This window comes from Erigeron canadensis, chromosome 1, assembly GCF_010389155.1.
Source record: "Erigeron canadensis isolate Cc75 chromosome 1, C_canadensis_v1, whole genome shotgun sequence".
Classification (NCBI taxonomy): Eukaryota; Viridiplantae; Streptophyta; class Magnoliopsida; order Asterales; family Asteraceae; genus Erigeron; species Erigeron canadensis.
Genome location: NC_057761.1, coordinates 24,912,472 through 24,934,272, shown reverse-complemented (window position 1 = coordinate 24,934,272; position 21,801 = coordinate 24,912,472). Strand labels below are relative to the sequence as shown.

General features: G+C 35.7%; 4 protein-coding genes across 10 annotated transcripts; 3 read left to right on the top strand and 1 right to left on the bottom strand.

Annotated features, from left to right (window-relative positions):
- Positions 1–599: 599 nt before the first annotated feature.
- Positions 600–3,760, top strand: LOC122587874 (craniofacial development protein 2-like). The gene is made up of 2 exons (XM_043760037.1): positions 600–698; positions 3,083–3,760. Exons 1-2 carry the CDS (start codon positions 600–602, stop codon positions 3,758–3,760), a joined length of 777 nt encoding a protein of 258 aa, XP_043615972.1.
- LOC122585016 (probable N-acetylglucosaminyl-phosphatidylinositol de-N-acetylase) lies at positions 2,502–12,216 on the top strand. 7 transcript variants are annotated; one of them, XM_043757113.1, is made up of 12 exons: positions 2,502–2,634; positions 7,847–7,972; positions 8,066–8,129; positions 8,323–8,393; positions 9,028–9,092; positions 9,558–9,602; positions 9,685–9,765; positions 9,888–9,955; positions 10,543–10,591; positions 10,978–11,138; positions 11,259–11,385; positions 11,824–12,216. In XM_043757113.1, exons 2-11 carry the CDS (start codon positions 7,858–7,860, stop codon positions 11,326–11,328), a joined length of 789 nt encoding a protein of 262 aa, XP_043613048.1. In that variant the 5' UTR covers positions 2,502–2,634; positions 7,847–7,857; the 3' UTR covers positions 11,329–11,385; positions 11,824–12,216. The 7 variants fall into 7 exon arrangements, with proteins under 7 accessions (XP_043613048.1, XP_043613047.1, XP_043613046.1 ...); XM_043757112.1 differs by having other exon boundaries at positions 7,151–7,972; XM_043757111.1 differs by lacking the exon at positions 2,502–2,634 and adding an exon at positions 6,577–6,641 and having other exon boundaries at positions 6,759–7,972.
- A 218-nt stretch (positions 12,217–12,434) lies between these two features.
- Positions 12,435–14,916, top strand: LOC122585323. The gene is made up of 3 exons (XM_043757451.1): positions 12,435–12,519; positions 14,099–14,448; positions 14,561–14,916. The coding sequence occupies exons 2-3, from the start codon at positions 14,203–14,205 to the stop codon at positions 14,759–14,761; spliced, it is 447 nt and encodes a 148-aa protein (XP_043613386.1). The 5' UTR covers positions 12,435–12,519; positions 14,099–14,202; the 3' UTR covers positions 14,762–14,916.
- A 1,298-nt stretch (positions 14,917–16,214) lies between these two features.
- LOC122584876 lies at positions 16,215–20,330 on the bottom strand. Its single transcript, XM_043756948.1, has 4 exons — positions 19,993–20,330; positions 18,279–18,782; positions 17,077–17,223; positions 16,215–16,517 (listed from the first exon to the last, which is right to left on the bottom strand). Exons 1-4 carry the CDS (start codon positions 20,095–20,097, stop codon positions 16,449–16,451), a joined length of 825 nt encoding a protein of 274 aa, XP_043612883.1. The 5' UTR covers positions 20,098–20,330; the 3' UTR covers positions 16,215–16,448.
- Positions 20,331–21,801: the final 1,471 nt, after the last annotated feature.

Genomic DNA, 21,801 nt, shown 5'->3' with positions numbered 1-21,801 from the left:
GGTAAGGGTCTCATGAGGAACCACAAAAGAAACATAACGTTTATCGCTTAATCTACAAAAACAAACACACCACAATATAAATCTATAAAGTACTCGCTATATAAGTGGCGATTACGTACGTCTTGCGGTTATGGGAAGAGTACAATATCTTCAAGCTTCTTTTCATTTGAAGATTCGCAACCTCATAGGTAGACATCTCGACTTACATTTAGAGCTTGAGTAGCTCTTTCTTAGTCCATCTAAATCCATCACACGTACGTACATATATTTGTGGTGTATATTGTGTAAAAAGATGCCCAAGTAAAATAAGTCATATATGTAAAAAATTTGTAACTCAAAAATAAGTTAAATTTTGAGACCTTACAAACTTGGGGGCCTTAGACAATGGCCTAACCCAAGTATATTATAGAGTCGACATTGATTGCGCAGGTAATGTGCTAATAAACTCATACACACATCATTTATTTACCTTTTCATTTATTGTCATTGACATTTGTATAATTAAAGTTTATAACTTTTGTCTATCATTTTCTATCGAACGTAAAATTACAAAGTTTTTTATTACTATATTCATATACAAATAAAAAATCACCAAAAAGATGACAAGATATAAGAGGAGAAGGTGTGGGACACAATATATCTTTGGTTTGGATGAAACTGAAAAAATCACAACTGCTACTTACTTACTTACTTCATTGGTTTGGATTTGGTATGAACACAATTGGTTTTAGAAACCGACTTCACAGTTTTTCAATAAAAAATTTATTATCCCTACAATCATCACTTATAAAAATAGCACACACATTTTATCAAACAATTCATTACTCTTTCAAGTTTCGGTAGTTTATAACTATGGACGCATTGCCACGAAGAAATTTATCAACGTGTCTGATATAATTTTACGGAACACGTAGCGGCTGAAGACTTGTCGTACCTCGATGACGTAGCGGCTTAACCACCACCTATTGAAAACTTAAGAATGGTTTAAGACTTAATTTAGTGGTTTAACAATTATGTAGTTATATTTATTTATTTATTATTATATGTTCTATGGTTTTTTTTAATAATTAATATGAAGCGTAGTGCTTTTATATAATTGAATATTAAATTAAAATTTTTTTTAATTAAATGATAAATTATTTCATGACATCTTATAAAAAATGATTAGTTTTTGGATTGATGACTTAAATTGATTTGTCAAAATACCAGCATGCTGTTGGTGGGTGGTTTGGATTGATGTAGGTTAGAGTATTTTTCATTTTCTATCAAACTTAATTCTACAAACACCAGAAAAATTTAGATAAAGCATGCAGTATGTATCGAAGGTTATGTAAAATTTAAGAGACTATGTATGTTTATCAAATTCAAAGGTTTAATTTATAACATTTTTTTAAAATGACCGTACCTAAGCTTAGATAAACTCTGCAGTACGGATCATTTTTTCATAAACATAAAAGATTGAAAAAACACAAAACACAATTCACAAGTAGAACCGTTGCTTTGAAACCAAGCTATGACCACAATTATTTTAACATCAAATTCGTGTTGGGAATCATCATTCCCATCCCACTCTGTCGACCCGACCCGTCTAGCTGAAACTCATTATCCCACCCGACCCGACCATTCCAGTCTAGCCCTTGGGCTAACTCGCATTTCATTTTCAACACCTGCAACCAAATGGCGACCGATTCAAATTCAAATTTGTAATATTTTGGTGTTTTTACTTCAACTTGTAATATTTTGGTAACCAAGCTATGACCACAATTATTTTAACATCAAATTCGTGTTGGGAATCATCATTCCCATCCCACTCTGTCGACCCGACCCGTCTAGCTGAAACTCATTATCCCACCCGACCCAACCAGTCCAGTCTAGCCCTTGGGCTAACTCGCATTTCATTTTCAACACCTGCAACCAAATGGCAACCGATTCAAATTCAAACTTGTAATATTTTGGTGATTCAAATTCAAACTTGTAATATTTTGGTAACCAAGCTATGACCACAATTATTTTAACATCAAATTCGTGTTGGGAATCATCATTCCCATCCCACTCTGTCGACCCGACCCGTCTAGCTGAAACTCATTATCCCACCCGACCCAACCAGTCCAGTCTAGCCCTTGGGCTAACTCGCATTTCATTTTCAACACCTGCAACCAAATGGCAATCGATTCAAATTCAAACTTGTAATATTTTGGTGATTCAAATTCAAACTTGTAATATTTTGGTGTTTTTACTTCAACTTGTAATATTTTAGTGTTTTTACTTCAACTTACTACACCTCCTCTTTTTTCTTCTTCTTCTTTTTTGCTTCTGCTGCTGCCACTGCGATTAATCAAATCCAAGCTCCCAACAACTGCCCTTAAGTAATCGAATTTGATTATTATTCTTATAATTTTACCCTTTGCATTTACTATAATTTTCTATATAATAATAATAATATTGTGAATTAAGAGATCTAAATTAATTGTTATATTTCCAGTTATATAGTATATATATATATATATTCTATCTATCTATATACATACACGTTTTTGATATCTCTGGGTTTTCAAGATTTTCATTGCTATAGGCTCTCGACCAGCTCATTCATTCATTCTATCTCTCGCAGATCTGTATTTGTTTTCGTGTGAGGTTATATTCGTTCATTCTAATTCTAATATTCGATATTTTGTGTGTTGGTTATATTCGATTATTCTTGTGTCTTTATATTTCTCTAGCTCTCTCTCAGATCTTTATATTCGATATTTTTATTTTTTTTATTTATTTTTTTTAAGTTACAGCCATATTGCAGTCACTTATTTTAATTTCGATTATTATCCATTTTAATATTAATAACCATCTTGTTTTAATATTAGCTATATACAAGTGATATATAAATTTTGTTTTTAATTTGGAGTCATACTACCCATATCTCCTTTGAGTTATCATATATTGTTGCTCCTATTACTATTGTTTGCTGTTCTAATTTATTTGCAATATATTACTGATTTATTACTATTATTATTATTATTATTATTATTATTATTATTATTATTATTATTATTTTGTTTGTTTGTTACATTTATTTGTTGAGTTTTAGTTTAAGCTGTCTCTATCAAATAATTATGTGAGGTCATGTCCTTCTGATTTAGGGGCGGGCAGGCATAGGGGGGTTAATGCTAGAGTAAAGAGAACCTTTAGGCTTAGATTCGGGAGTTGGAATGTAGGCACCCTTAAGGGAAAGTTTTTAGAGCTAGGAGATGCCCTATCTAGATGTAATGTAGACATTGCATGCTTTCAAGAAACTAGGTGGACGGGGAAAAGTACTAGAGAGGAGAACGGATACAAGCTATGGTACTCTGGAGCGCCTAAGTCGATTAACGGAGTAGGGATCATCATGACCGAACGACTTAAAGATTTCGTTGTGCAAGTGGAAAGACACGGGGATAGGTTGATGTTGGTGAGATTGGTGATACAAGAGGAGACAATAAACGGGATCAGCGCGTATGCTCCCCAGTCGGGCCAGAAAGCGGGAGAGAAGAAGAGTTTTTGGGACTCTCTGGATGAACTTGTGAGGAGTTGCCCTGTTGACCAACGACTAGTGTTAGGAGGAGACTTAAACGGGCATATAGGAGTAGAGTCAGACGGCTACGCGGGTGTACACGGGGGATTAGGCTTTGGAGTGAGGAACGATGAGGGTCGCACGATATTGGAGTTTGCTACTGCACACGATCTGGTTATTGCAAACTCGTTTTCCGAAAGAGGGATTCTCAGCTGATTACCTTTCAAAGTGGCCTAAATAAGACTCAAATCGACTACTTCTTGGTGCGTAAAGGCGACTTTAGGGCTTGCAAAGATTGCAAGGTACTTCCGAGAGAGGCGGGCTACTCCCAACATAGACTGTTGGTAATAGATTTGTTCCTGAGTAGAAGAGAAATGAAGACAGGGAAGGCTGTAAAGCCAAGAATCCTCTGGAAAAACCTAATGGGTGAAGCAGCAGAGACGTTTAGGTCGACGATTAGCTCGAGGTTCACAAGGGAGATAAAGGACGGTTCGCATATGGGAGCTGACGAGTTATGGACACTCTTGGCAGAGGGTATGAGGGAGACGGCAAAGGAGGTTCTAGGGGTAACTAGAGGAACTGGACGACAATGGAGAATGGGTAGGGAATCTTGGTGGATTAGTGAAGAGGTCTAGTCCAAGGTTGCGGCAAAACTTAGTTGCTTTAAGGATCTTGTCTAAAGCCGCCAGAACGGGACAAATGAAGACTGGTCTTTGGCTAGGCAGAGGTACTACTAAGCCAAGAAAGAAGCAAAGAGGACTGTTGCTATAGCAAAAGAAAGAGCGTACGAAGAATTGTACAAGAAACTAGATTCCAAAGAAGGCGAAAACGAAATCTTCAGAATCGCTAAAGCAAGGGAGAAAAGACGTAGGGATTTAGGAGATGTCATTTATATCAAAGACGAAAGTGGACGGAGCATTGTGAAGGAGGGAGACATTAGGAAAAGATGGGAAGAGTACTTCGCCAACCTGTTTAATGGGAGAAGGTCGGGGAGAGTTCAAGGAGGAGAAGACCTCACCGCACACTCAAACACACGCTACGACGACGATGATGCTACGAGGATCAGCCAAGAAGAAGTAAGGGTCGCCCTAAAGAAGATGGGGAGAAACAAAGCAGTAGGTCCAGACCGAATTCCGGTTGAGGCATGGAGATGCCTGGGCAACGTGGGGATAAGCTTGTTGACAAGCCTCTTCAACAAGATTTGGACGAGTGCAAAAATGCCAGAAGAATGGAGACTTAGTGAGGTTATACCTATTTATAAGAACAAGGGGGACATGCAGAGTTGTAGCAACTATAGGGGCATTAAACTCCGAAGTCATACCATGAAGCTCTGGGAGAGAGTGATCGAGACGAGGCTCAGAAGAGTTACGAAGGTGGCAGAGAACCAATTTGGGTTTATGCCAGGGAGGTCGTCGATGGAGGCTATCCATATCACCAGAAGCCTTATGGAAAAGTATAGGGAAAGACAAAAAGCGTTACATTGTGCCTTCCTAGATATGGATAAGGCGTACGATAGTGTACCACGAGAGCTGATCTGGAGGACGCTCCAAGCGAAAGGAGTTACTGGGAGATACATTAGTGTTATCATGGATATGTACGATAGGGCGAGGACCGGTGTCCGAACACCGGTGGGGAGCACAGAGCTTTTCTCGGTAGAATTGGGCCTTCACCAGGGCTCAGCGCTTAGTCCTTACCTTTTTACTTGATCTTAGACAAGTTGTCTAGTGGCCTATAGGAGGAACTACCGTGGTGCATGATTTTTGCAGATGACATTGCACTGATTGCAAGATTGACGGAGGAGTTAAACCGTAGGCTCGAGAAATGGAGAGAAGCCCCTGAAGACAATGGTTTGTGTGTGAGCCGAGAGAAGATTGAATACCTACGATGTGACTTCGATAAACAGGAAATAAGACAAAATGGGGATGAGGATATTCGCATCGGGGAGCGGATATTGGGTCCGAAGGTGTCTTTTAGATACCTCGGATCGGTGATACACAAATCGGGGGGGTAGACGAAGACGTGACACATCGAATCCAAGCTGGATGGATGAGGCGGAGATCAGCTTCTCGGAGTCGACAAGCGGATCCCGCTAAAACTGGAAGGCAAGTTTTACAGAGTGGCTATTAGACCGGCTATGTTATACGGGTCGGAATGTTGGCCGATGACGAAAGCCCAAGCGTCTCGAGTAGAGGTGGCAGAGATGAGGATGCTAAGGTGGTCTTGCGGGAAGACCCTATCAAACAGGATCCCCACGGGAGTTTTTAGAGCCGAACTTGAAGTAGGGACCATCATTAACAAGCTAAGAGAAGGGCGCTTGAGATGGTTTGACCATGTTAGGAGAAGGGATCGAACAACACCACTAAGGAGAGCGGAGTCTATTCACGTCGAAGGCATACGAAGAAGGGGAAGGCCGAAGATGAGGTGGGAGGACCGATTAGCGAAGGACCTAATAGAGCTTGGTTTGTCGGAGGACATGACGTCGGATAGGACGGCCTGGAGAACTAGGATTAGAGTAGAGGATTAGGTTAGGGTATGATTTTTGTGGGACTGCGATTGACATCTTTTTCCCATAGTGCCTTGCCTAAGGTGGTTTGTGTTTGTTTGGCCGGGAGAAGTAGGCCCAATATAAGTGACTCTAGACAACCAAAGGCTTTGGCCTGAAAGGAAAAGAGGTAGGTCGACGGAGGCGGAAGGTCAGAATACCGAAGGATATGAAGGAGTTTTCTGGTGGAGGAGGTGGACAGTGAGTGTAAGGCATATGGGAATAGGTTTTTGTATACTTTTTTTTCCTTAGACTTTGGTTCTCAGTAACCTCCGTAGTGGTTTTGACCTGAGTAGAGGGAGGCCAAAATCGAGGGGGGAGGTTACTCTTGGCTGCCCCTAAATGCTTTGCCCGTTGGAGGACATGACCGATGAGAGTTTATTAGAGGACTAGGACTAGTTTAGGGGTTTGGGAGCTTGGGAGAAGGCTAGGTTTAGTCTAAGTTAATGTCTAGCTAGGCGGCTTAGTTAGTGTGTTTCATAGGTTGCGCACCACCCGTTATTTTCCTTGGACTTATCGGGCACTAGGTTTTCTTAGTTCATTCCCTATATGTAGGTAGGTTTGGGATTTATGCTGAAACACTTTTAAATTTGTCTACGTTATACATGGTTGTTATTTTATGTGTTTTGATGAGTGCTTTTAGTTATTTCTTAGTTCATTCCCTATATGTAGGTAGGTTTGGGATTTATGCTGAAACACTTTTAAATTTGTCTACGTTATACATGGTTGTTATTATATGTGTTTTGATGAGTGCTTTTAGTTACACTTTTAGGGCGTTTGACGCTACTTTTCTTTTTTGTTCTCGGGTGTTCTCAGTAGACGGTGTCTAGAGGACTAGGTGTATAGGTTACCTGTGTCGTTTTGGAGCGTTTTAGCGAGTAGACTAGGATTAGTTTGGCTTTGCGGCCCTTAGTGTTTAGTCATTTCTTACATATAGGTATGGTTGTCCCGGTGGTTTGTACCTCTTGTTTGAGATCCTTGCTGAAGACTTTGTGTATTATGTTCCTTCATTTTATGTTGTTTTTTGCGTATTATGGTTCCTAGATTTTACGTACTGTGCTTAGGTACTTTTAGGCCGTACGTTTGCTACTATTCCCTACTCTTAATGTAGCCATACCCAGCGGACATGTATATCGTCTTGGCATTTTCTCGGCAGACAGGTATAAACACTTTACTCTTTTTACGGTTTTTACATATGCTTGGCTGGAGGTCCTTATGGAAGCAGTCTCTCTACCTTTGGGTAGAGGTATGACTGTCTACAGCTCACCTCCCCCATACCCAGCACAGGGATTGGGTACAGTTGTTGTTGTTGTTGTATGTATGTTTGTATTTTCCAGTTTCTTAATGTTATCTTGATCCATTATTTGCTCCCCATATTTATATATTTATTAGACCTTAATTCAACCTTTTTTTCGTGCTTTCTCAATTTTCAATTACTAATATAGATTAATCAGTTATTGTGATTTGTGATCATTCTAATATACTACTTAGGGGGTTGATGTTTGGATTATCTTGCTCTCCGGGCTTTTTCGCCTATTAAAATTTTATAAAGTTGTTATAAAGCTCATTTTCCTTGTAAGCTTCTTATCAACTTGAACTTTTATGGACTTAACTAAGCCGAAAAATATGAACTTTATTGATTTTTCGGAATTTCAATACGCCGAAAAGCCCATAAAATAAGCTAGATTAAACACCATCAACTTATTTTAACAATGTAGTTGACTAGAAAATGTTTGTTTTTTTTTTTGCAATAATTGTAGGCGTGTAGTAGATGGAGTGGTTTCTCGTCTTTGTCTCAGTGGGTGTAATATGGTTGGCTTCTCTCTGCAAAATTCTTCATGTATCGTTTTATCCGTATGGAAGAACTTCCTTCTTAAGTAATGATGGTGGGTGATTTTGAATATATTTGTTACTGTAACATTTTAATGGTTGTGTTTATTATATTGTTCACTTGAATAACTGTTTCTATCTTAATGTAGCAGCTGGATCTTCGCAAAAGAGGAACGTCTTGCTGGTTATTGCCCATCCTGACGATGAATCCATGTTGGTTTCTAAAATTATTGGTGAATTTCGAGCATTATAATAACCAGATAGTTTTTAAGGAAATTTTTACCGAATACAGACAATGATTTAATCATAGTACTGCATGTTTTTGATTGCTGGATCTTGAAATCAAATCAAATTTTGCTAGACAAGTCGTTGTTTTGAATTTGTGTTGAAATTTTTTTTTTGGCAGGTTCTTTTCACCAACAATTAATCAGTTGACGTTGGCAGGGCATAACGTGCACATACTGTGCATGTCAACTGGTAATATGCTGTAAATTTATAAATTGTTGTTGGTGTGTGTGAACTTCTCAATTTTAGTGTACGTGACATAGGGTGAGCTTTAGTTGTAATATAGGGTGCCATTTGGAAGCTCATTTGAGGAGCTTATTAGCATATTATGTTGTTAAAGTACTGTAAGCCTTATTTGTTTACAAACAACTTATCATCTTATTAGTCATACCTATTTTATAGAAGCTTTTCAGTAGCTACCTTCAATAAAATGCTTTTCAAGCTGAAGAGCTTATTTGCTAAAAAAAAAAAACTTTTAGTGACCCAAAGATTGCTTGGCAAAAGAAAAAACCTGACCCAAAGACCCCCTCTCACAAGATCTATGGTAACACACTAACACTATGGAAAACTAAAGAACACAGTAAACCAACAATTAGCTTTCTTTGATTACATCTCATTTGATGTCTGACTTGTGGAAGTGTGGAACTTGTAATTCCCATTGTTTTTAAATACCAAGTTTAACCACTCACACAAAGACCTATGATTTAATTGTACAGATTTTTTTTAGTAGGGTGTAGTTTGCATCTCACTATCTCAGAATGTTCCTACTCCATGGGTTGTCAATGTGTCATAAGTTTAATATTTTATGTTGTCCTGTTGTTTGCAGGTAATGCAGATGGTGTTGGAGATGTTAGAAAACAAGAGCTTTATAGGGCTTCTGCAATTCTTAAGGTGATATAATATGTTACACAACATTGAGGTGCTTATCTTCTATCTACATTCAGTCATAGGTCTTTGTGTGAGTGGTTAAAGTAAAGTAGGTCATATTTGGACTATGTTGATTGTGTGATGGTGCTTATCTAAATCTTGAAGTCCAGGTCGTCATGCATATCTACTACTAAAATCGAGAAAGCATGATGTTATTTAGTACAACGAGTGGATATTAAAAGTTCTTTAAGTAATTGAAATAGGTTATGGATGATATGATGAGTGTTCTTCTTTAGTTTAGCCATATGATGATAATAGCAGTTATATGACTTATATCCAGTTTTGATTTTTTTCAGTTGCGGCTCGATATGCTTTACATTATTGTCCAGCCCATTATTTAACACGCATTACCATTTGTCTCTGTTAACTTCAGAAAGGACTTAACATGAGTGCACCTATTTTCACTTATATACTTGCTTGATCATGCAGGTTCCTCTCCAAAAAGTGACAGTTGTGGATCATCCAGATTTTCAGGTTTTATTATTTTGCCTCAGCTAATATTTCCAATTCGTTCATTTTATGGGTATAAAATTGTCTCTTGTATATTCCTCGCTAGGATGGCTTTGGCAAAATATGGAATAGCAGCACACTATCAAAGATTGTGGAAAAGAAAATTCTTGATCATGCAATTGAAATTGTAAGCACTGATCTTAGTTACTAAGTATATTCTGTCTTCAAAGAATATACATCTTTCATGTTATTGCTGTAACTTAATAGCCTATTAGTATGTTGATAAATTAATTACCTACTTCGTTGCAGATTATAACTTTCGATGACTATGGTGTATCAGGTCATTGTAATCACCGTGATGTACACCGCGGAGTGCGGTACGTGCCATTGCCTTATGAACCTCTTTTTGGAGGAGTTAACCTTTGTAATTACGTTTTCCCTACCTACTGTATCTTAGCCTGTTAAACTATTTAATTAGGGAGATATCGAGCATCGTGGTAGCAATTTTGACTCATTTACATATAAAGTAGTCGATTTTGGTTATGTAATACGTATAATGGGTAAACAAACTTAGAAGGAGATGTGCCAAACGGGTGAAAGTCATCCAATGTGTGTTTATAATGCTTAAAACTCCTAACACTGGTTATTTAAACATTAAATCTTTATTGAAATTATGTTTCACAGTTTACACACTAATTATCTATTTCTAAACTTCTAAAAGTTCAGTGTCTTGGTTTGACCCGACCCAATTAGTTCTTTTAGACCCTTATCATAGAATGTCCTGTTTTTGCCCATTACCCGACTGACTGACCCTCTTGTTTTGCCACCTCTAGATATATATCTTCAACTAGGTTGTAGGTAAGTCAAAAACATACTTATATGGAGTCATCATGCATAAAAAAGGTTTATATGCAAGTGCATGCTTATGATGATGTTAAAAGATAAATTCTCTCTCTTCTTTCAGAAAGTTCATGCTTGATACTTCACTTCAAGAAGTTGAAGCCTGGGAACTGGTAATTTTTTCCCATCTTTTTTGTTTGATGTTTACTGCTTTCTTTGAGTTTTCTTTGTAATGAGTTTAAACCAGGCTATACTCAAATATTACTTGTTTTGATCTGTCACCCAACCTGTGTGACCCTCCAATTTTGCTACCCCTACTTATATGCAAAGAATAACTTCTGATTATACTGCTTATATCAATAAATATCAATTAATTTCACTAATTTCTTCTGCTTTTTTTTTCTCTAAGGTATCACTTTGACCCCCATTGAGATATATCTATGGTTTTGCCAATTTTCATTATCATGCAAACAGTAGTCAGGGTCACAAAATTGACTAGGGAAATAGCTTGTTATGTTTGATGCTTAATAGCTAACATGCTCTGTGTATGCTTTCTCAGGTCAGTACAAATATAATCCGCAAGTATAGCGGGCCAGTTGATATTTGGTTGTCCTTTTTGGGTGCCCAGAATTCTCATTATGAACCTATACATTGCTTGCTAAATGTAAATCCCCTAAGAAGCTATGCTGCAATGTCCGAGCACCTGAGCCAATGGGTCTGGTATGTATTTTTATTCACACTTTTGACTCATTCACCCATTAACTGACTGTATCCAGTTTGTTGTACTTTTATCTGTAAAGGCATTTTAGTGTTTTGACCATCTTCACTTGATATTTGCAGGTTCCGAAAGCTTTTTGTTTCATTTTCTAGTTATACATACGTGAACACTTTGAGGAAGATTATGGTATAGGCAAGTTTTGATGATAAATCTGAAGTGATAAGATCTCTGGCGTAGTGTTTTTAGCCGGTACAACCCATTCTTTTATATGGAACTAGTTTGCCCACTCCACTTCATATTATTTGAGAAGTTCATTTTCCAGAATATAACATGCAACCTTTTCTGCTGGTTTTTTTTTCTTATTATTATTACTATCATCATTTATATACTTCTCTTCGTCTATTTTGCAGTTTACAAGATGAGAAGTAACTATGTATGATAGTCTTTAAATATCAAATATGCTTGTATCTTTAACAATTCTGGAAGCTCAAACCCAAAAGCCAAATCAAATGGAATTAATTAGGAAGAAACCAAACTAGATACGATGATTTAATTTCAATTCAAATTGCTTTCAAATAAAAGAGTGTAATTAAGTAAATACCCTAGTCGAAAATATTGAATCAGTCTTGTCTTTGGTTTTGTCCAAATCAAACTGAAATAGTCACTTCTTACTTTATTTTGTGTTAGTATGCTTGCAGGAAAGCGTTGGCAGATGGTCAACCAAGGATCAGAGGATTGTTTGCCAAGACGGAAGAGATCGACGTGTTTGAGAAAGTAACCAGATGTTTTTAGTGATTGAAATCATCGTTTAGAAGATACCAGAAAACTTTTTATCATATTGTTATTATTATTTCTTTTAGAAGGACAAATTCTAAGCAAGTTTTGCCAAGTAAGGAAGAGATGGTCCTACAACCCAACAAAACCTTGTCATGATTTAAGATGTAAAATCTATGTTGATCTCAAATTTTGTTGTCTCTTTTTCTTTTTTTGAAACTTAAAAATGTTGAAATTTGTTGAAATGTTACTGTAAAAAGGTAGAAATTGAATGAATGTAAGAAGTATGTAACCTAGTTCATGAAAGACTTCTACACTGTATTCTTTAGTTTGACTTTTCAACAGAAAGGAAAGAAATGAGCGCCGAAAAATATATAAAATGCATTTTTTTAAATTTATTTTTGAATTATGGAAAGGAAATGAAAGGACATGATTGTAGGCTCTTCCGTTTCAATAAATTTTAGTTGATTTAAAAATAAATAAAATCTTAACAATCAGTTTTTATGTATAATGACATCTTTATCCTTCAATAACTACTACATCATATCCACGTCACCAAAAACCCTATTCAACTTCACATACACACAGAGGCAGTGATATTTTTTTCGGGTATCAATCTTCTCCACTCGATCAGATCTGATTTTGATTCATTGTTTTATGTATACATACATATATACACATTTGATTGATATTTGATTAATTGTTGATCATTGTTTCATTTCATTATTGTATTGTTCATCCGACATAAATGGCATTTTTGCCTTAGGATTTAGTTTGATAGAGTATTATTTATTTATATATGTTTCTAGACGTGATATCTATATTAGCTTGATACATGTTATTATTATTATTTTAAGTAGCATGGTTGGATGGTAAACACTCTGGTCTGACAGAGGTTATGGGTTCAATCCTCATCCCATGCAAAGGTTGGAGGGTCTTTTCTCTACCATTTAGGTAGAAAATGGAAACAGCCTCTCTACTTAGGTATAGGTAAGGTCGGCCTACATTTTAGCCTCCCCATACACCGTCAAGGTATTTGGGCTCAAAACCCGTGGAAGGCGGCAATGAGCAGTTTCTTTCCTTAAAGCCAGAAAAGAATCAGACAAAAATAATAAGCCCAGAACCCAAATAAGCCGTCGATATAAGGTAATGCAAAATAATCTCTTACGGGTTCTTCTGTTGCTATTTGGCAACTCAACTGTGTTTAGATCATAGCAAATGATCAAGAAAATCGTACCACGCCCGCAGTTGTTGTCTTAAACGACACAAAACGTTAGGTTGGGGATGTTGCCATACTACTAGTTAGTTTTTTGTTTTAATTTCTTTTGAACAAGTCGTGTTTTTGTTGCATTTACATATAATAGATGTTAAACGGTTAATTAAACGCAGAGCAAGTGATGAGATTGTTCAGGAAGACGTTAGTTTGATCATTATTTTTTGTTCAGCAGCAAATGTAGTTCATTGTCAATGGAAAAAAATATTTAAAATTGTCATCACAAATTATCAAGCTTTATAAGTATCAGATATTGAAAGCATAAATATATAATATTAAGATCAAAAGTGGTGTTGTTTTTGTATTCAGCTCCTTTTCAGTTTTTCGGCTGTCACATTGGTTTATAGAGTATATAAACTGCTGCTATGTGCTCAAAACTGACACCAGACGTTTATCTCAAACGATTTTTGCATGTCCACTCTGAATTAGAATCAGGACTAATTTTGGCAGACTAAAAGATAGGTTGTTTGTTGCTGTGTCGGTAATTTGTACACTTGAACCAGCGGATTTTGCTTGACTTTTATGTAGTACCTCACCGCTGGATTTTGCTTGACTTTGTATAATATCTGTTACTGATCACATATGCATCTATCTGAATTTACATAGCTTAGTTAATCTTTAATTTTTCTATAACAACTTCAGCTGGTTACACATTAGAGTTTAAGTTGAAGACTTAGATTTTTACATCTTGTAGGATATGATTTAAGAACAAGTGTAGTTTCTTGGTTAGTTGGTTATAAGATCGATCCAAATCAGCCACAAATAGAGATTTGCATAGAGCTTTGAATGCAATAATATCGTTATAAAAAATAATATCATAACAAAGTTACCATTTACTTATTTACTTTTTATTGTCATTGTTCATCTATTAATTTTGATAATAGTATAATACGACTTCCATTTGATTATATATAGGGGAAGCCTAAAGCTGCAAAGTGGAAGACCGAGCTGCTAAAGTTGTTTGCAAAAGATAGAGCATCCTGTAAATCTGTTATACTTCAAAGGAGAGAAGAAAGCAAATGGAAAACGAACAAAGAATACAAACGATTGCAGATATTGATCCATTGCTTGAAACCGATGAGGTTACTTTGGAGAATCCTTTCATTGCTGATAATACATCAATGACAACAGTTTCACAGGGGAAGCTTCCAACTAAAACCAAATGGAAAAAGAAGAAAAGAAAGTTGGAAGAATTAACAGATTTTGAGGCTCAGCTTATAGATTCCATCAATAATGTTGCTGAAGCTATAAGAGAAAATACAAAGGTATCACAATTTATATGTTATACGAGTATATACATATACATTCCAAATATTTTTAGTGTTTAAATTTACTTTCTTAGTGTGAGTGTTGTCATTGTCTATATATTCTGTGAAGGTCATGAGAAGCTTGAGACAACATGTATATCCAGAGAGCGAGATCTACTCGGAACTAGAGCTCATGGGTATGACACAGGATGACATATTCAACGCATATCTTTTTCTTGTTAAACGTCCAGATAAAACACGGGCATTTTTTGGATGTCCTCTTGCAGTGCGGATGACTATACTAGATAGGATGATGAGGTCGAGTGAATGAGGTTTAATTTGCTTATGGATTTAGACAAACTTTTTTCCAGTGATGTTATGCCTAGGTTCTTCAACTTTGAGAATTTTATGATTTTTCCATTTATTAAACCTTAAAATTAAGCGATGTATTAGAATGGGCTTCTAAGCCTCAGATTTTAGACTTAACTTTTTGTCTAAGCTCCCTTCTCAAAATCTTGTTGGCAGCCTTTTTTATCTCTTGCAACACTTCTTGCTACCTGCTTAAACTTTTTGTTCCAAACTACTTCTGTCAATAACCATTGTCGATTGACTCCATGTAGCATTAATAGTACAGCTTCCATACCCCTAAGTAACCGCACCAGTTAAAAGTTCCAATCTACAGTCACATCAAATTTTTACATGATTCTGAGGCCGAATCCAACCCATCACTTGTCACGGAATCCCTGAGTTGTCAACGAGGTTCCAACCTATCATCTCCTATGATCCCATCTATTTACCTGGTTCATTCATCTTTCTATAGCCAATAACTCCGAGTCAAACCACAAACAATATCCCTTAATAACAGGGATTCTGCTTATGGCGAAATTGACATCCATACTTATCTGACACTCATAAGAACAAAATGCTAATGTAAGCTCAAACAACTGCTCGACTAATATGTAGCACACTTTAGTCGGCTCCTGCAACGCCTCAACCTCAACTACTTTGTGATAATCAAGCTTAGTCATTAGCAAAACAAGTTCACTTCGTTTGAAGCTACAACCGAATATCATTACTACTTGGATAATTCTACTCTTAACCATCTTAACGGTTACATTCATCAGACTAGACATCATCATTCCTTGATTTTCTTTCTTTACTGATTCTCCGACAAAGTAGAGCTACCTACGATGCTTCCACCCATTTGCTTAGTGACGATATCTTGCAGCGTCGTAGTAAGTTGGTTGTTTCAGGCCTCAGTGATATAGTGATTATGTTGTAATTTACAGAAACGTTAAAGCTGTTTTGACGAGTACTAACAAACGACCTGTCTCAACCTGAACTCCTCTAGATACATTATCTGATTCACTCGCCCGCTCATATTTGAGCCCGAGTTCAAGTATTTAGACGAGTTTATTGATTTCAGGCCTTGAATATAGTTCGATAAAAACATAAAATAAAACATAAACGAGTATCGAGCTCTAACTAAATATTCGAGCTCAAACACACTTTTGAATAATTATCCGAGCTCGAGCCAGGTAATTATTAAACAAGTCGAGTCTAAGATTCCGGCTACTTGACTCAATGACAACCCTAATGAGAGCGATTTCAATTCAATTAGGGATGTTATGAAAAACTTGGAAATTTATGCTTTAATTTACTGATTTTTTATTGATTCATTATTTTGAAACAATCTAACACAGTAAAATAGACAATTTTTTTAGGGGTTTTTTTCGCAAAATTACAAACCAGACAGAACTATACATGAGCAGTCAGTTCATCAATTTACTCAACAAAACTAGTAGAATTTAAAGAACCAACTGTATACAAAGTTACATACATGGATTCAACATTTGGAATGTACATGAACTACAACATTATTGCATCTTCTAATAAGATACCATACAATACGAACGCTTATTTAGTAAAACCCGACTTTTAACTTTGGCCAGGCCCGACTACTTCATATTCATATAATCATTCCTACATAGTTTTTCTACATTGCTTTTGTCATGATTTCACTCTGTCTTTGCAAACCTTCCCCTGATCCTTGGTTGACTGTCTGCTAATGCCTTCCTACATGCATACTGAACAAAAACAAAGAGCCAAAAGTAAGCAACTTCCGCATGATAATCTTCGCTGGTTAGGCCATGCACCATGGCTCTATGCCTCTATCATTAAAAGAGGTGGCAATTTCAATACATTTACTAATGAGTGGGTTGACTTGGGTTGTATCTCATATTCAAGGGCATTGGGTCAACCGGGTTGAAAGTCATAAAATCTATTTTTAATGCATGCAATCTTATAAATCCTTTTATTCATGACTAAAAATTTAGAGTATATCAGTATATTGTCATAATAAGATAATAGATATTATTTTGTAACTATAATTCTCACTTTAATTATCTACTAAAAAACCTATATTGGACAAAAAGTGTTTGCGGGCTAATTGCCCAGCCTGGGCGTTTTTTCTTTTTTACTAAAGAAACAGCCAGTCCATGTATACCCGTAACAAAAGTGACCCTTCTAAACCCAACTCACATAGACAAGTTTTCTGACCCACCCATCTTGCCACCTTTAACATCTTGATTCCAAAAAATAAAAATAAAAAAAGCATAAGGAGAAGCTGATTTAGCAATCAAATACCTTAATTTTTCTACCAAAATTCCTCTTCGTCTTCTTACTCCTGTATCTTGAGAGCTTCTGCCAGCGGTCTTCAGTGGTGTGTTCACTAATGAGTTGTGGCTGCCTAAGAGACGGCTGCCTATGGCCTCCATTTCCATTAGCAAGAGTCTGTAATGACAAATTTTTCTAATTATTATTTAGGTTGGGCCATGCAGTATTCTACTTTCTTTTTCTCTGATAAGATGCATAACAATAATAACAAAAAGAATTAGTTTTTCCTTCTCGCACTACGGATGTACAAATTAACTTAAGGGTATGCACATGCATAACCTAGCTTCCATGTGAGTAGACATAACATGACTTGTATTGTTATCAGATACTTTCTACCTGTTAGGTCACATGTGACTGTAATTAAATTCGAGCTTTAAAGAGTATGGTACACAAATGGGCCACCTTAGAGGAGAACAGATCGACTTCAAGAGCACATAAGAGTCAAGATTAAGGATAACAAGGTCAACATTGAAGCCATCTTCAAAGCAAATGAAATATTCAAGGGATCAACTTACCCCGAGTAACTGAAAGGACCAATGGGATCCATAGAGAGCAAAACAAATCAATCTTTGATATAAAAATGAAAAATAAAGGATATTTACCACTCACTTTGCAGTTTGTAACAACTTTTATCTATCCTCTAATATCGACTATATGGCTCACATAAAGACTAGGTCAAAATATTAGCCATTTACCTGTAACTAGGTTGACTTAGGTTGTTTTCATTAATGGGTCAATTATATCTTATAGCTAAAAGTGGAATGAGCCAGATTGATCGAAAGTCATACTCGTAAAAATTTTATCTGTAATATCTGTTAAATGGCTCATTTGATCAACATTTACTTATGAATGGGTCCACTGAGTTGTGTTTGATGTCAAGCTAAGGGTACTAGATCAGATTGGTTGAAATTCGTTAAAAGTTTATGTTCAATGAATACAAGGTAATTTTAGCAAAGATTCAGAATATAATTGTAATCATATTGATTTTGCAATCAAGATTTTGTAAAAGATCAACCCAATCTGATTGGCTCGTCTTAACTAGTCCTAAAAGTGGCCCATATCAATCTGTTACCCAAGTAGCTCATCTTGGTACCCTTAACATCAAAATAAACAAAAAAGGTAGAAAACGCTTCCATGCTGAACGCGATGCAAAAACAGAACAAAAGCAGAACCTTTATGTCTCCTTCACTGAACGCCCTTCGCATTCCATAAATATTTCCAAAGTCCACTTCAGTAATATTTGGAAAACTAGGATTAATTTGAGCCCCTTGAATCCACTCCTTTGAGCTTAAACAATCAGAGCTCATACTTTTCGGGATTTGTCCAGGAGGATGAACATTTTCTTTCACAACAAAACTCTCATCTGTTTTGACAGGGAACTTATAATTCAAAACCTCCGAGAGTGGTGATGTTTCAGTTTCTCCAATCTCCAGGATATCTTTATATTCATGGAAAACATCATTTAAAAAGTTCTCATTTTGAAGTGATTCAATATCAGTAACATTGAGATCTTGTGAAGAAATGTTTTCTTCTCCACAAGAGATCATTGCCATGGCAGCAGTCATGGGGTCAAGAGTGGTCAATGGTTGGTCAACTATTGGTTCTGGTGCTTTGAAAAGATCCCCTTCAACCCCAAGATCATAATCTGATATATTAGAGCTCTGAACCATACTATCCTGTTTATAAGAGAGGGGAAATCATTAGAAATATATTACACGAACAAAAAGCACAAATCTTTGAACAACCAAAAACATGGATCTAGCTTAAATTATGATAGTGCACCTTTCGACAAGAAGCATTTAATCTAAAAGCTACAGGTCATTTTTGTTTTCCCAAAACTAGAAATCCCATTTATACACAAACCACTGAACAAAAATAAACTTAAAGTAGTTGGAGTGTACTTTGACTAATCTTCTCTCAACATCAAGCACTCACAAGTGCGGTGAAAAAGCGAATCTTTAATCGAATAGGCGCCAAAAACTAACTGTATCTTCTTCTCACATTCAAGAACTACAGATACAACACGAAACTAACTCAGATAGCATACTTCTCATTCTTTTTTTATGTGAGAAAGAACTCAAATCAACTGATTATGGCGCTAATATGAAAATCTGATTAATTTGATACTCAAAATTTCACAAATCTCCAATTAGTTTGTTCAAATCACTATTCGCCCATACGGTTTAAGGGTCTCTCTAAAAACTGAAAATTTATATTAAAATTTCATCAAAATCCAACTCGATTTCACCTTCCTTCGAGATGGTAACCAAGAAAGTGCACAATAATTCATCAAGAGCCTATACTAATTCACCTAACAAATTGCAAGATAAAGCAAGCTTCTTTTAGCCCAATCTTTTCAAGAAACACCAAAAACATTGAAAATTCAACATTAAATTTACAAATACTAAAAATACACAATATTGGCTATACTTACATTACACATGCATTTCAATTCAAGATTTCCAAAACCAAATCTTGGAAATCTCAAAAGACAAAATTAAGGGGGTTTTGGGCTAAGCTTATTTTATGGCCTATTTGCTTATCTTCATTTAGCTGGTCTTTGATAAGCCCCATTTTTGTAGCTTATTCTTGGGCTTGTTTGCTTATTTTGCAATTACAAGTCAGGATAAGCTCACAAGTCCAAAAATTAGCCGCAAAAACAGGGCTTATCAAATATAAACCAAATGCAAATAAGTTTATACTAAATATATAACCAAAAAACTATTTTTTTTTAATTTTTTTTTCCACAATTATTGAAGAATTCAGGTCTCTTGTTAAGCATTTAACATGAAAAAAGAAATATATATATATATATATATATATATATATATATATATATATATATATATATATATATATATATATATATAAAGAAAAGGGAATTACCAAGCAAGAATTGGATTTGGGTGAGTAACAGAAATCATCAAATTGTTGAACATCAGGAGAGAAACTCTGAAAATAAGGGAAAATTAGCCCACTTTCTGCATACATTTCTTTCTTTTAAGCAAAAGTTGTCACTCTAAAATTGAAGAAAGTTGAAAACTTTGAAGTGAAAAAAGAGCACCCAAGTGAATGGCTTTTTATTGGAAGAAAAAAACAAGTCTTTTTCACATTAAAGAAACCCTTATATTAGAACAAGAACTATTGTAAAGTACAATTATAGAATGAGAATAGATACACACAAAAGACAGCAGGAGAAAGAAAAGAGGAAAAGGTTTTGTTGTTGGTTTTGATTTATGGGGGTGACATTGGTGTTGAGAAGTATTTTTTCCATTGTCATACTCGAGTATTAAATGTGCATAAAATATTTTTTTACTTTAAAATATTTTAATGCTTCTAGCGGCATGGGATTTATTTTATGACTAAAAACAACATCAATCATCAAAGGGTCCATCATTCGGCAAAAGAAATCCAGGGGTTCTCACTAAAAAAAGTAAATTCTAATGCTGTTTTCTTACGGTTTTGGGTACATCAATGTTATAGATATAGCCAGGTTTATTGTTACCAAAGGTAAAAAAATTGCTTACATGTTCTATCAAAAGTAGAAAAAGACATCCAGCATTGCTGGGCATGAGGAACGAACCCTTGACTTCTGTCTCTAGATGTAAGGGTTTCAACCACTGATTCCGTTAATTAACACAAGGCTCCAACCACTGTCTCTAGATGTCAGAGCTCCAACCACTGTCTCTAGATGTCAGAGCTCCAACCACTGTCTCTAGATGTTAGAGCTCCAACCACTGATTCAATTATCAATTTTTCTTACTTGTGGTTTCCTAACAGATGCAAGAATCAAAGGCTTTCATGGGAGCAATGGTTAGAAAATCTTCTCTTGTTCATAAATAGGACGTGTAGCATTTTACTTTTATTTCTAGATTTGTAACTTTATACTTTGGATTCTAGCATCTTGATAAGGTCTACTTTTATTATATAATATATTTTACCGTTCCAAAGAAAAAAAAAATTAACTCAAGTCATGAAACATTGAATCATCTATTCAAAGATTGTTACTTCTCTAAGGAGATGTAGTTTGATGTCAAATTGGCTTCAGTTATATTCCCTGATGCAACTCCCTCTGGCCTCCTAGATTGGATCAAGAACTTACAACTGTTGAAAAAAATACAAAACATTCTTAGAGGGAGTTTGTTTCATATGGTGGTGGGCAATTTGGAAGCATCGAAAGAATATTGTTTTCAAAGGTCGCACATCTCTTAATATAGACGTCTTTCGCAATGTTGTTACCTATTCATTTTTTTGGATTAACCGTCGTAGTAGAAAGGATAAGCTAGTATGGCCACTATGGCAAAGTAGTCCTAATTATTTGATGTAACTATTTTATGTAATTCTTTGATGTTTTTCGGTATTTCGCGAAAGAATTGTTAATGAAAATGTTGTTAAAAAAAAGTGCAAAGTATTACAAAATATATGAGGATTTTCTAAAGTTAAATATCACTATATTTGGTTAATTTAAGATTTTTGTGAGTGTAAAATTATGTGAGATCTTTATAGTTGTTTTTTTAATTAATTCTTGTTTAATTACAAACTTAACTTGATCTATCAAGTAACTTGAGATTATCTTCATCCAAATTGCATATGAATACTCGAATGGATTGATACTGTTTTTAACAAGGATTGGAAGGTGGTTATGATTGCACCAAGAAAAGAGAATGTGTACATCATGGACATGGAGCCTGCTCC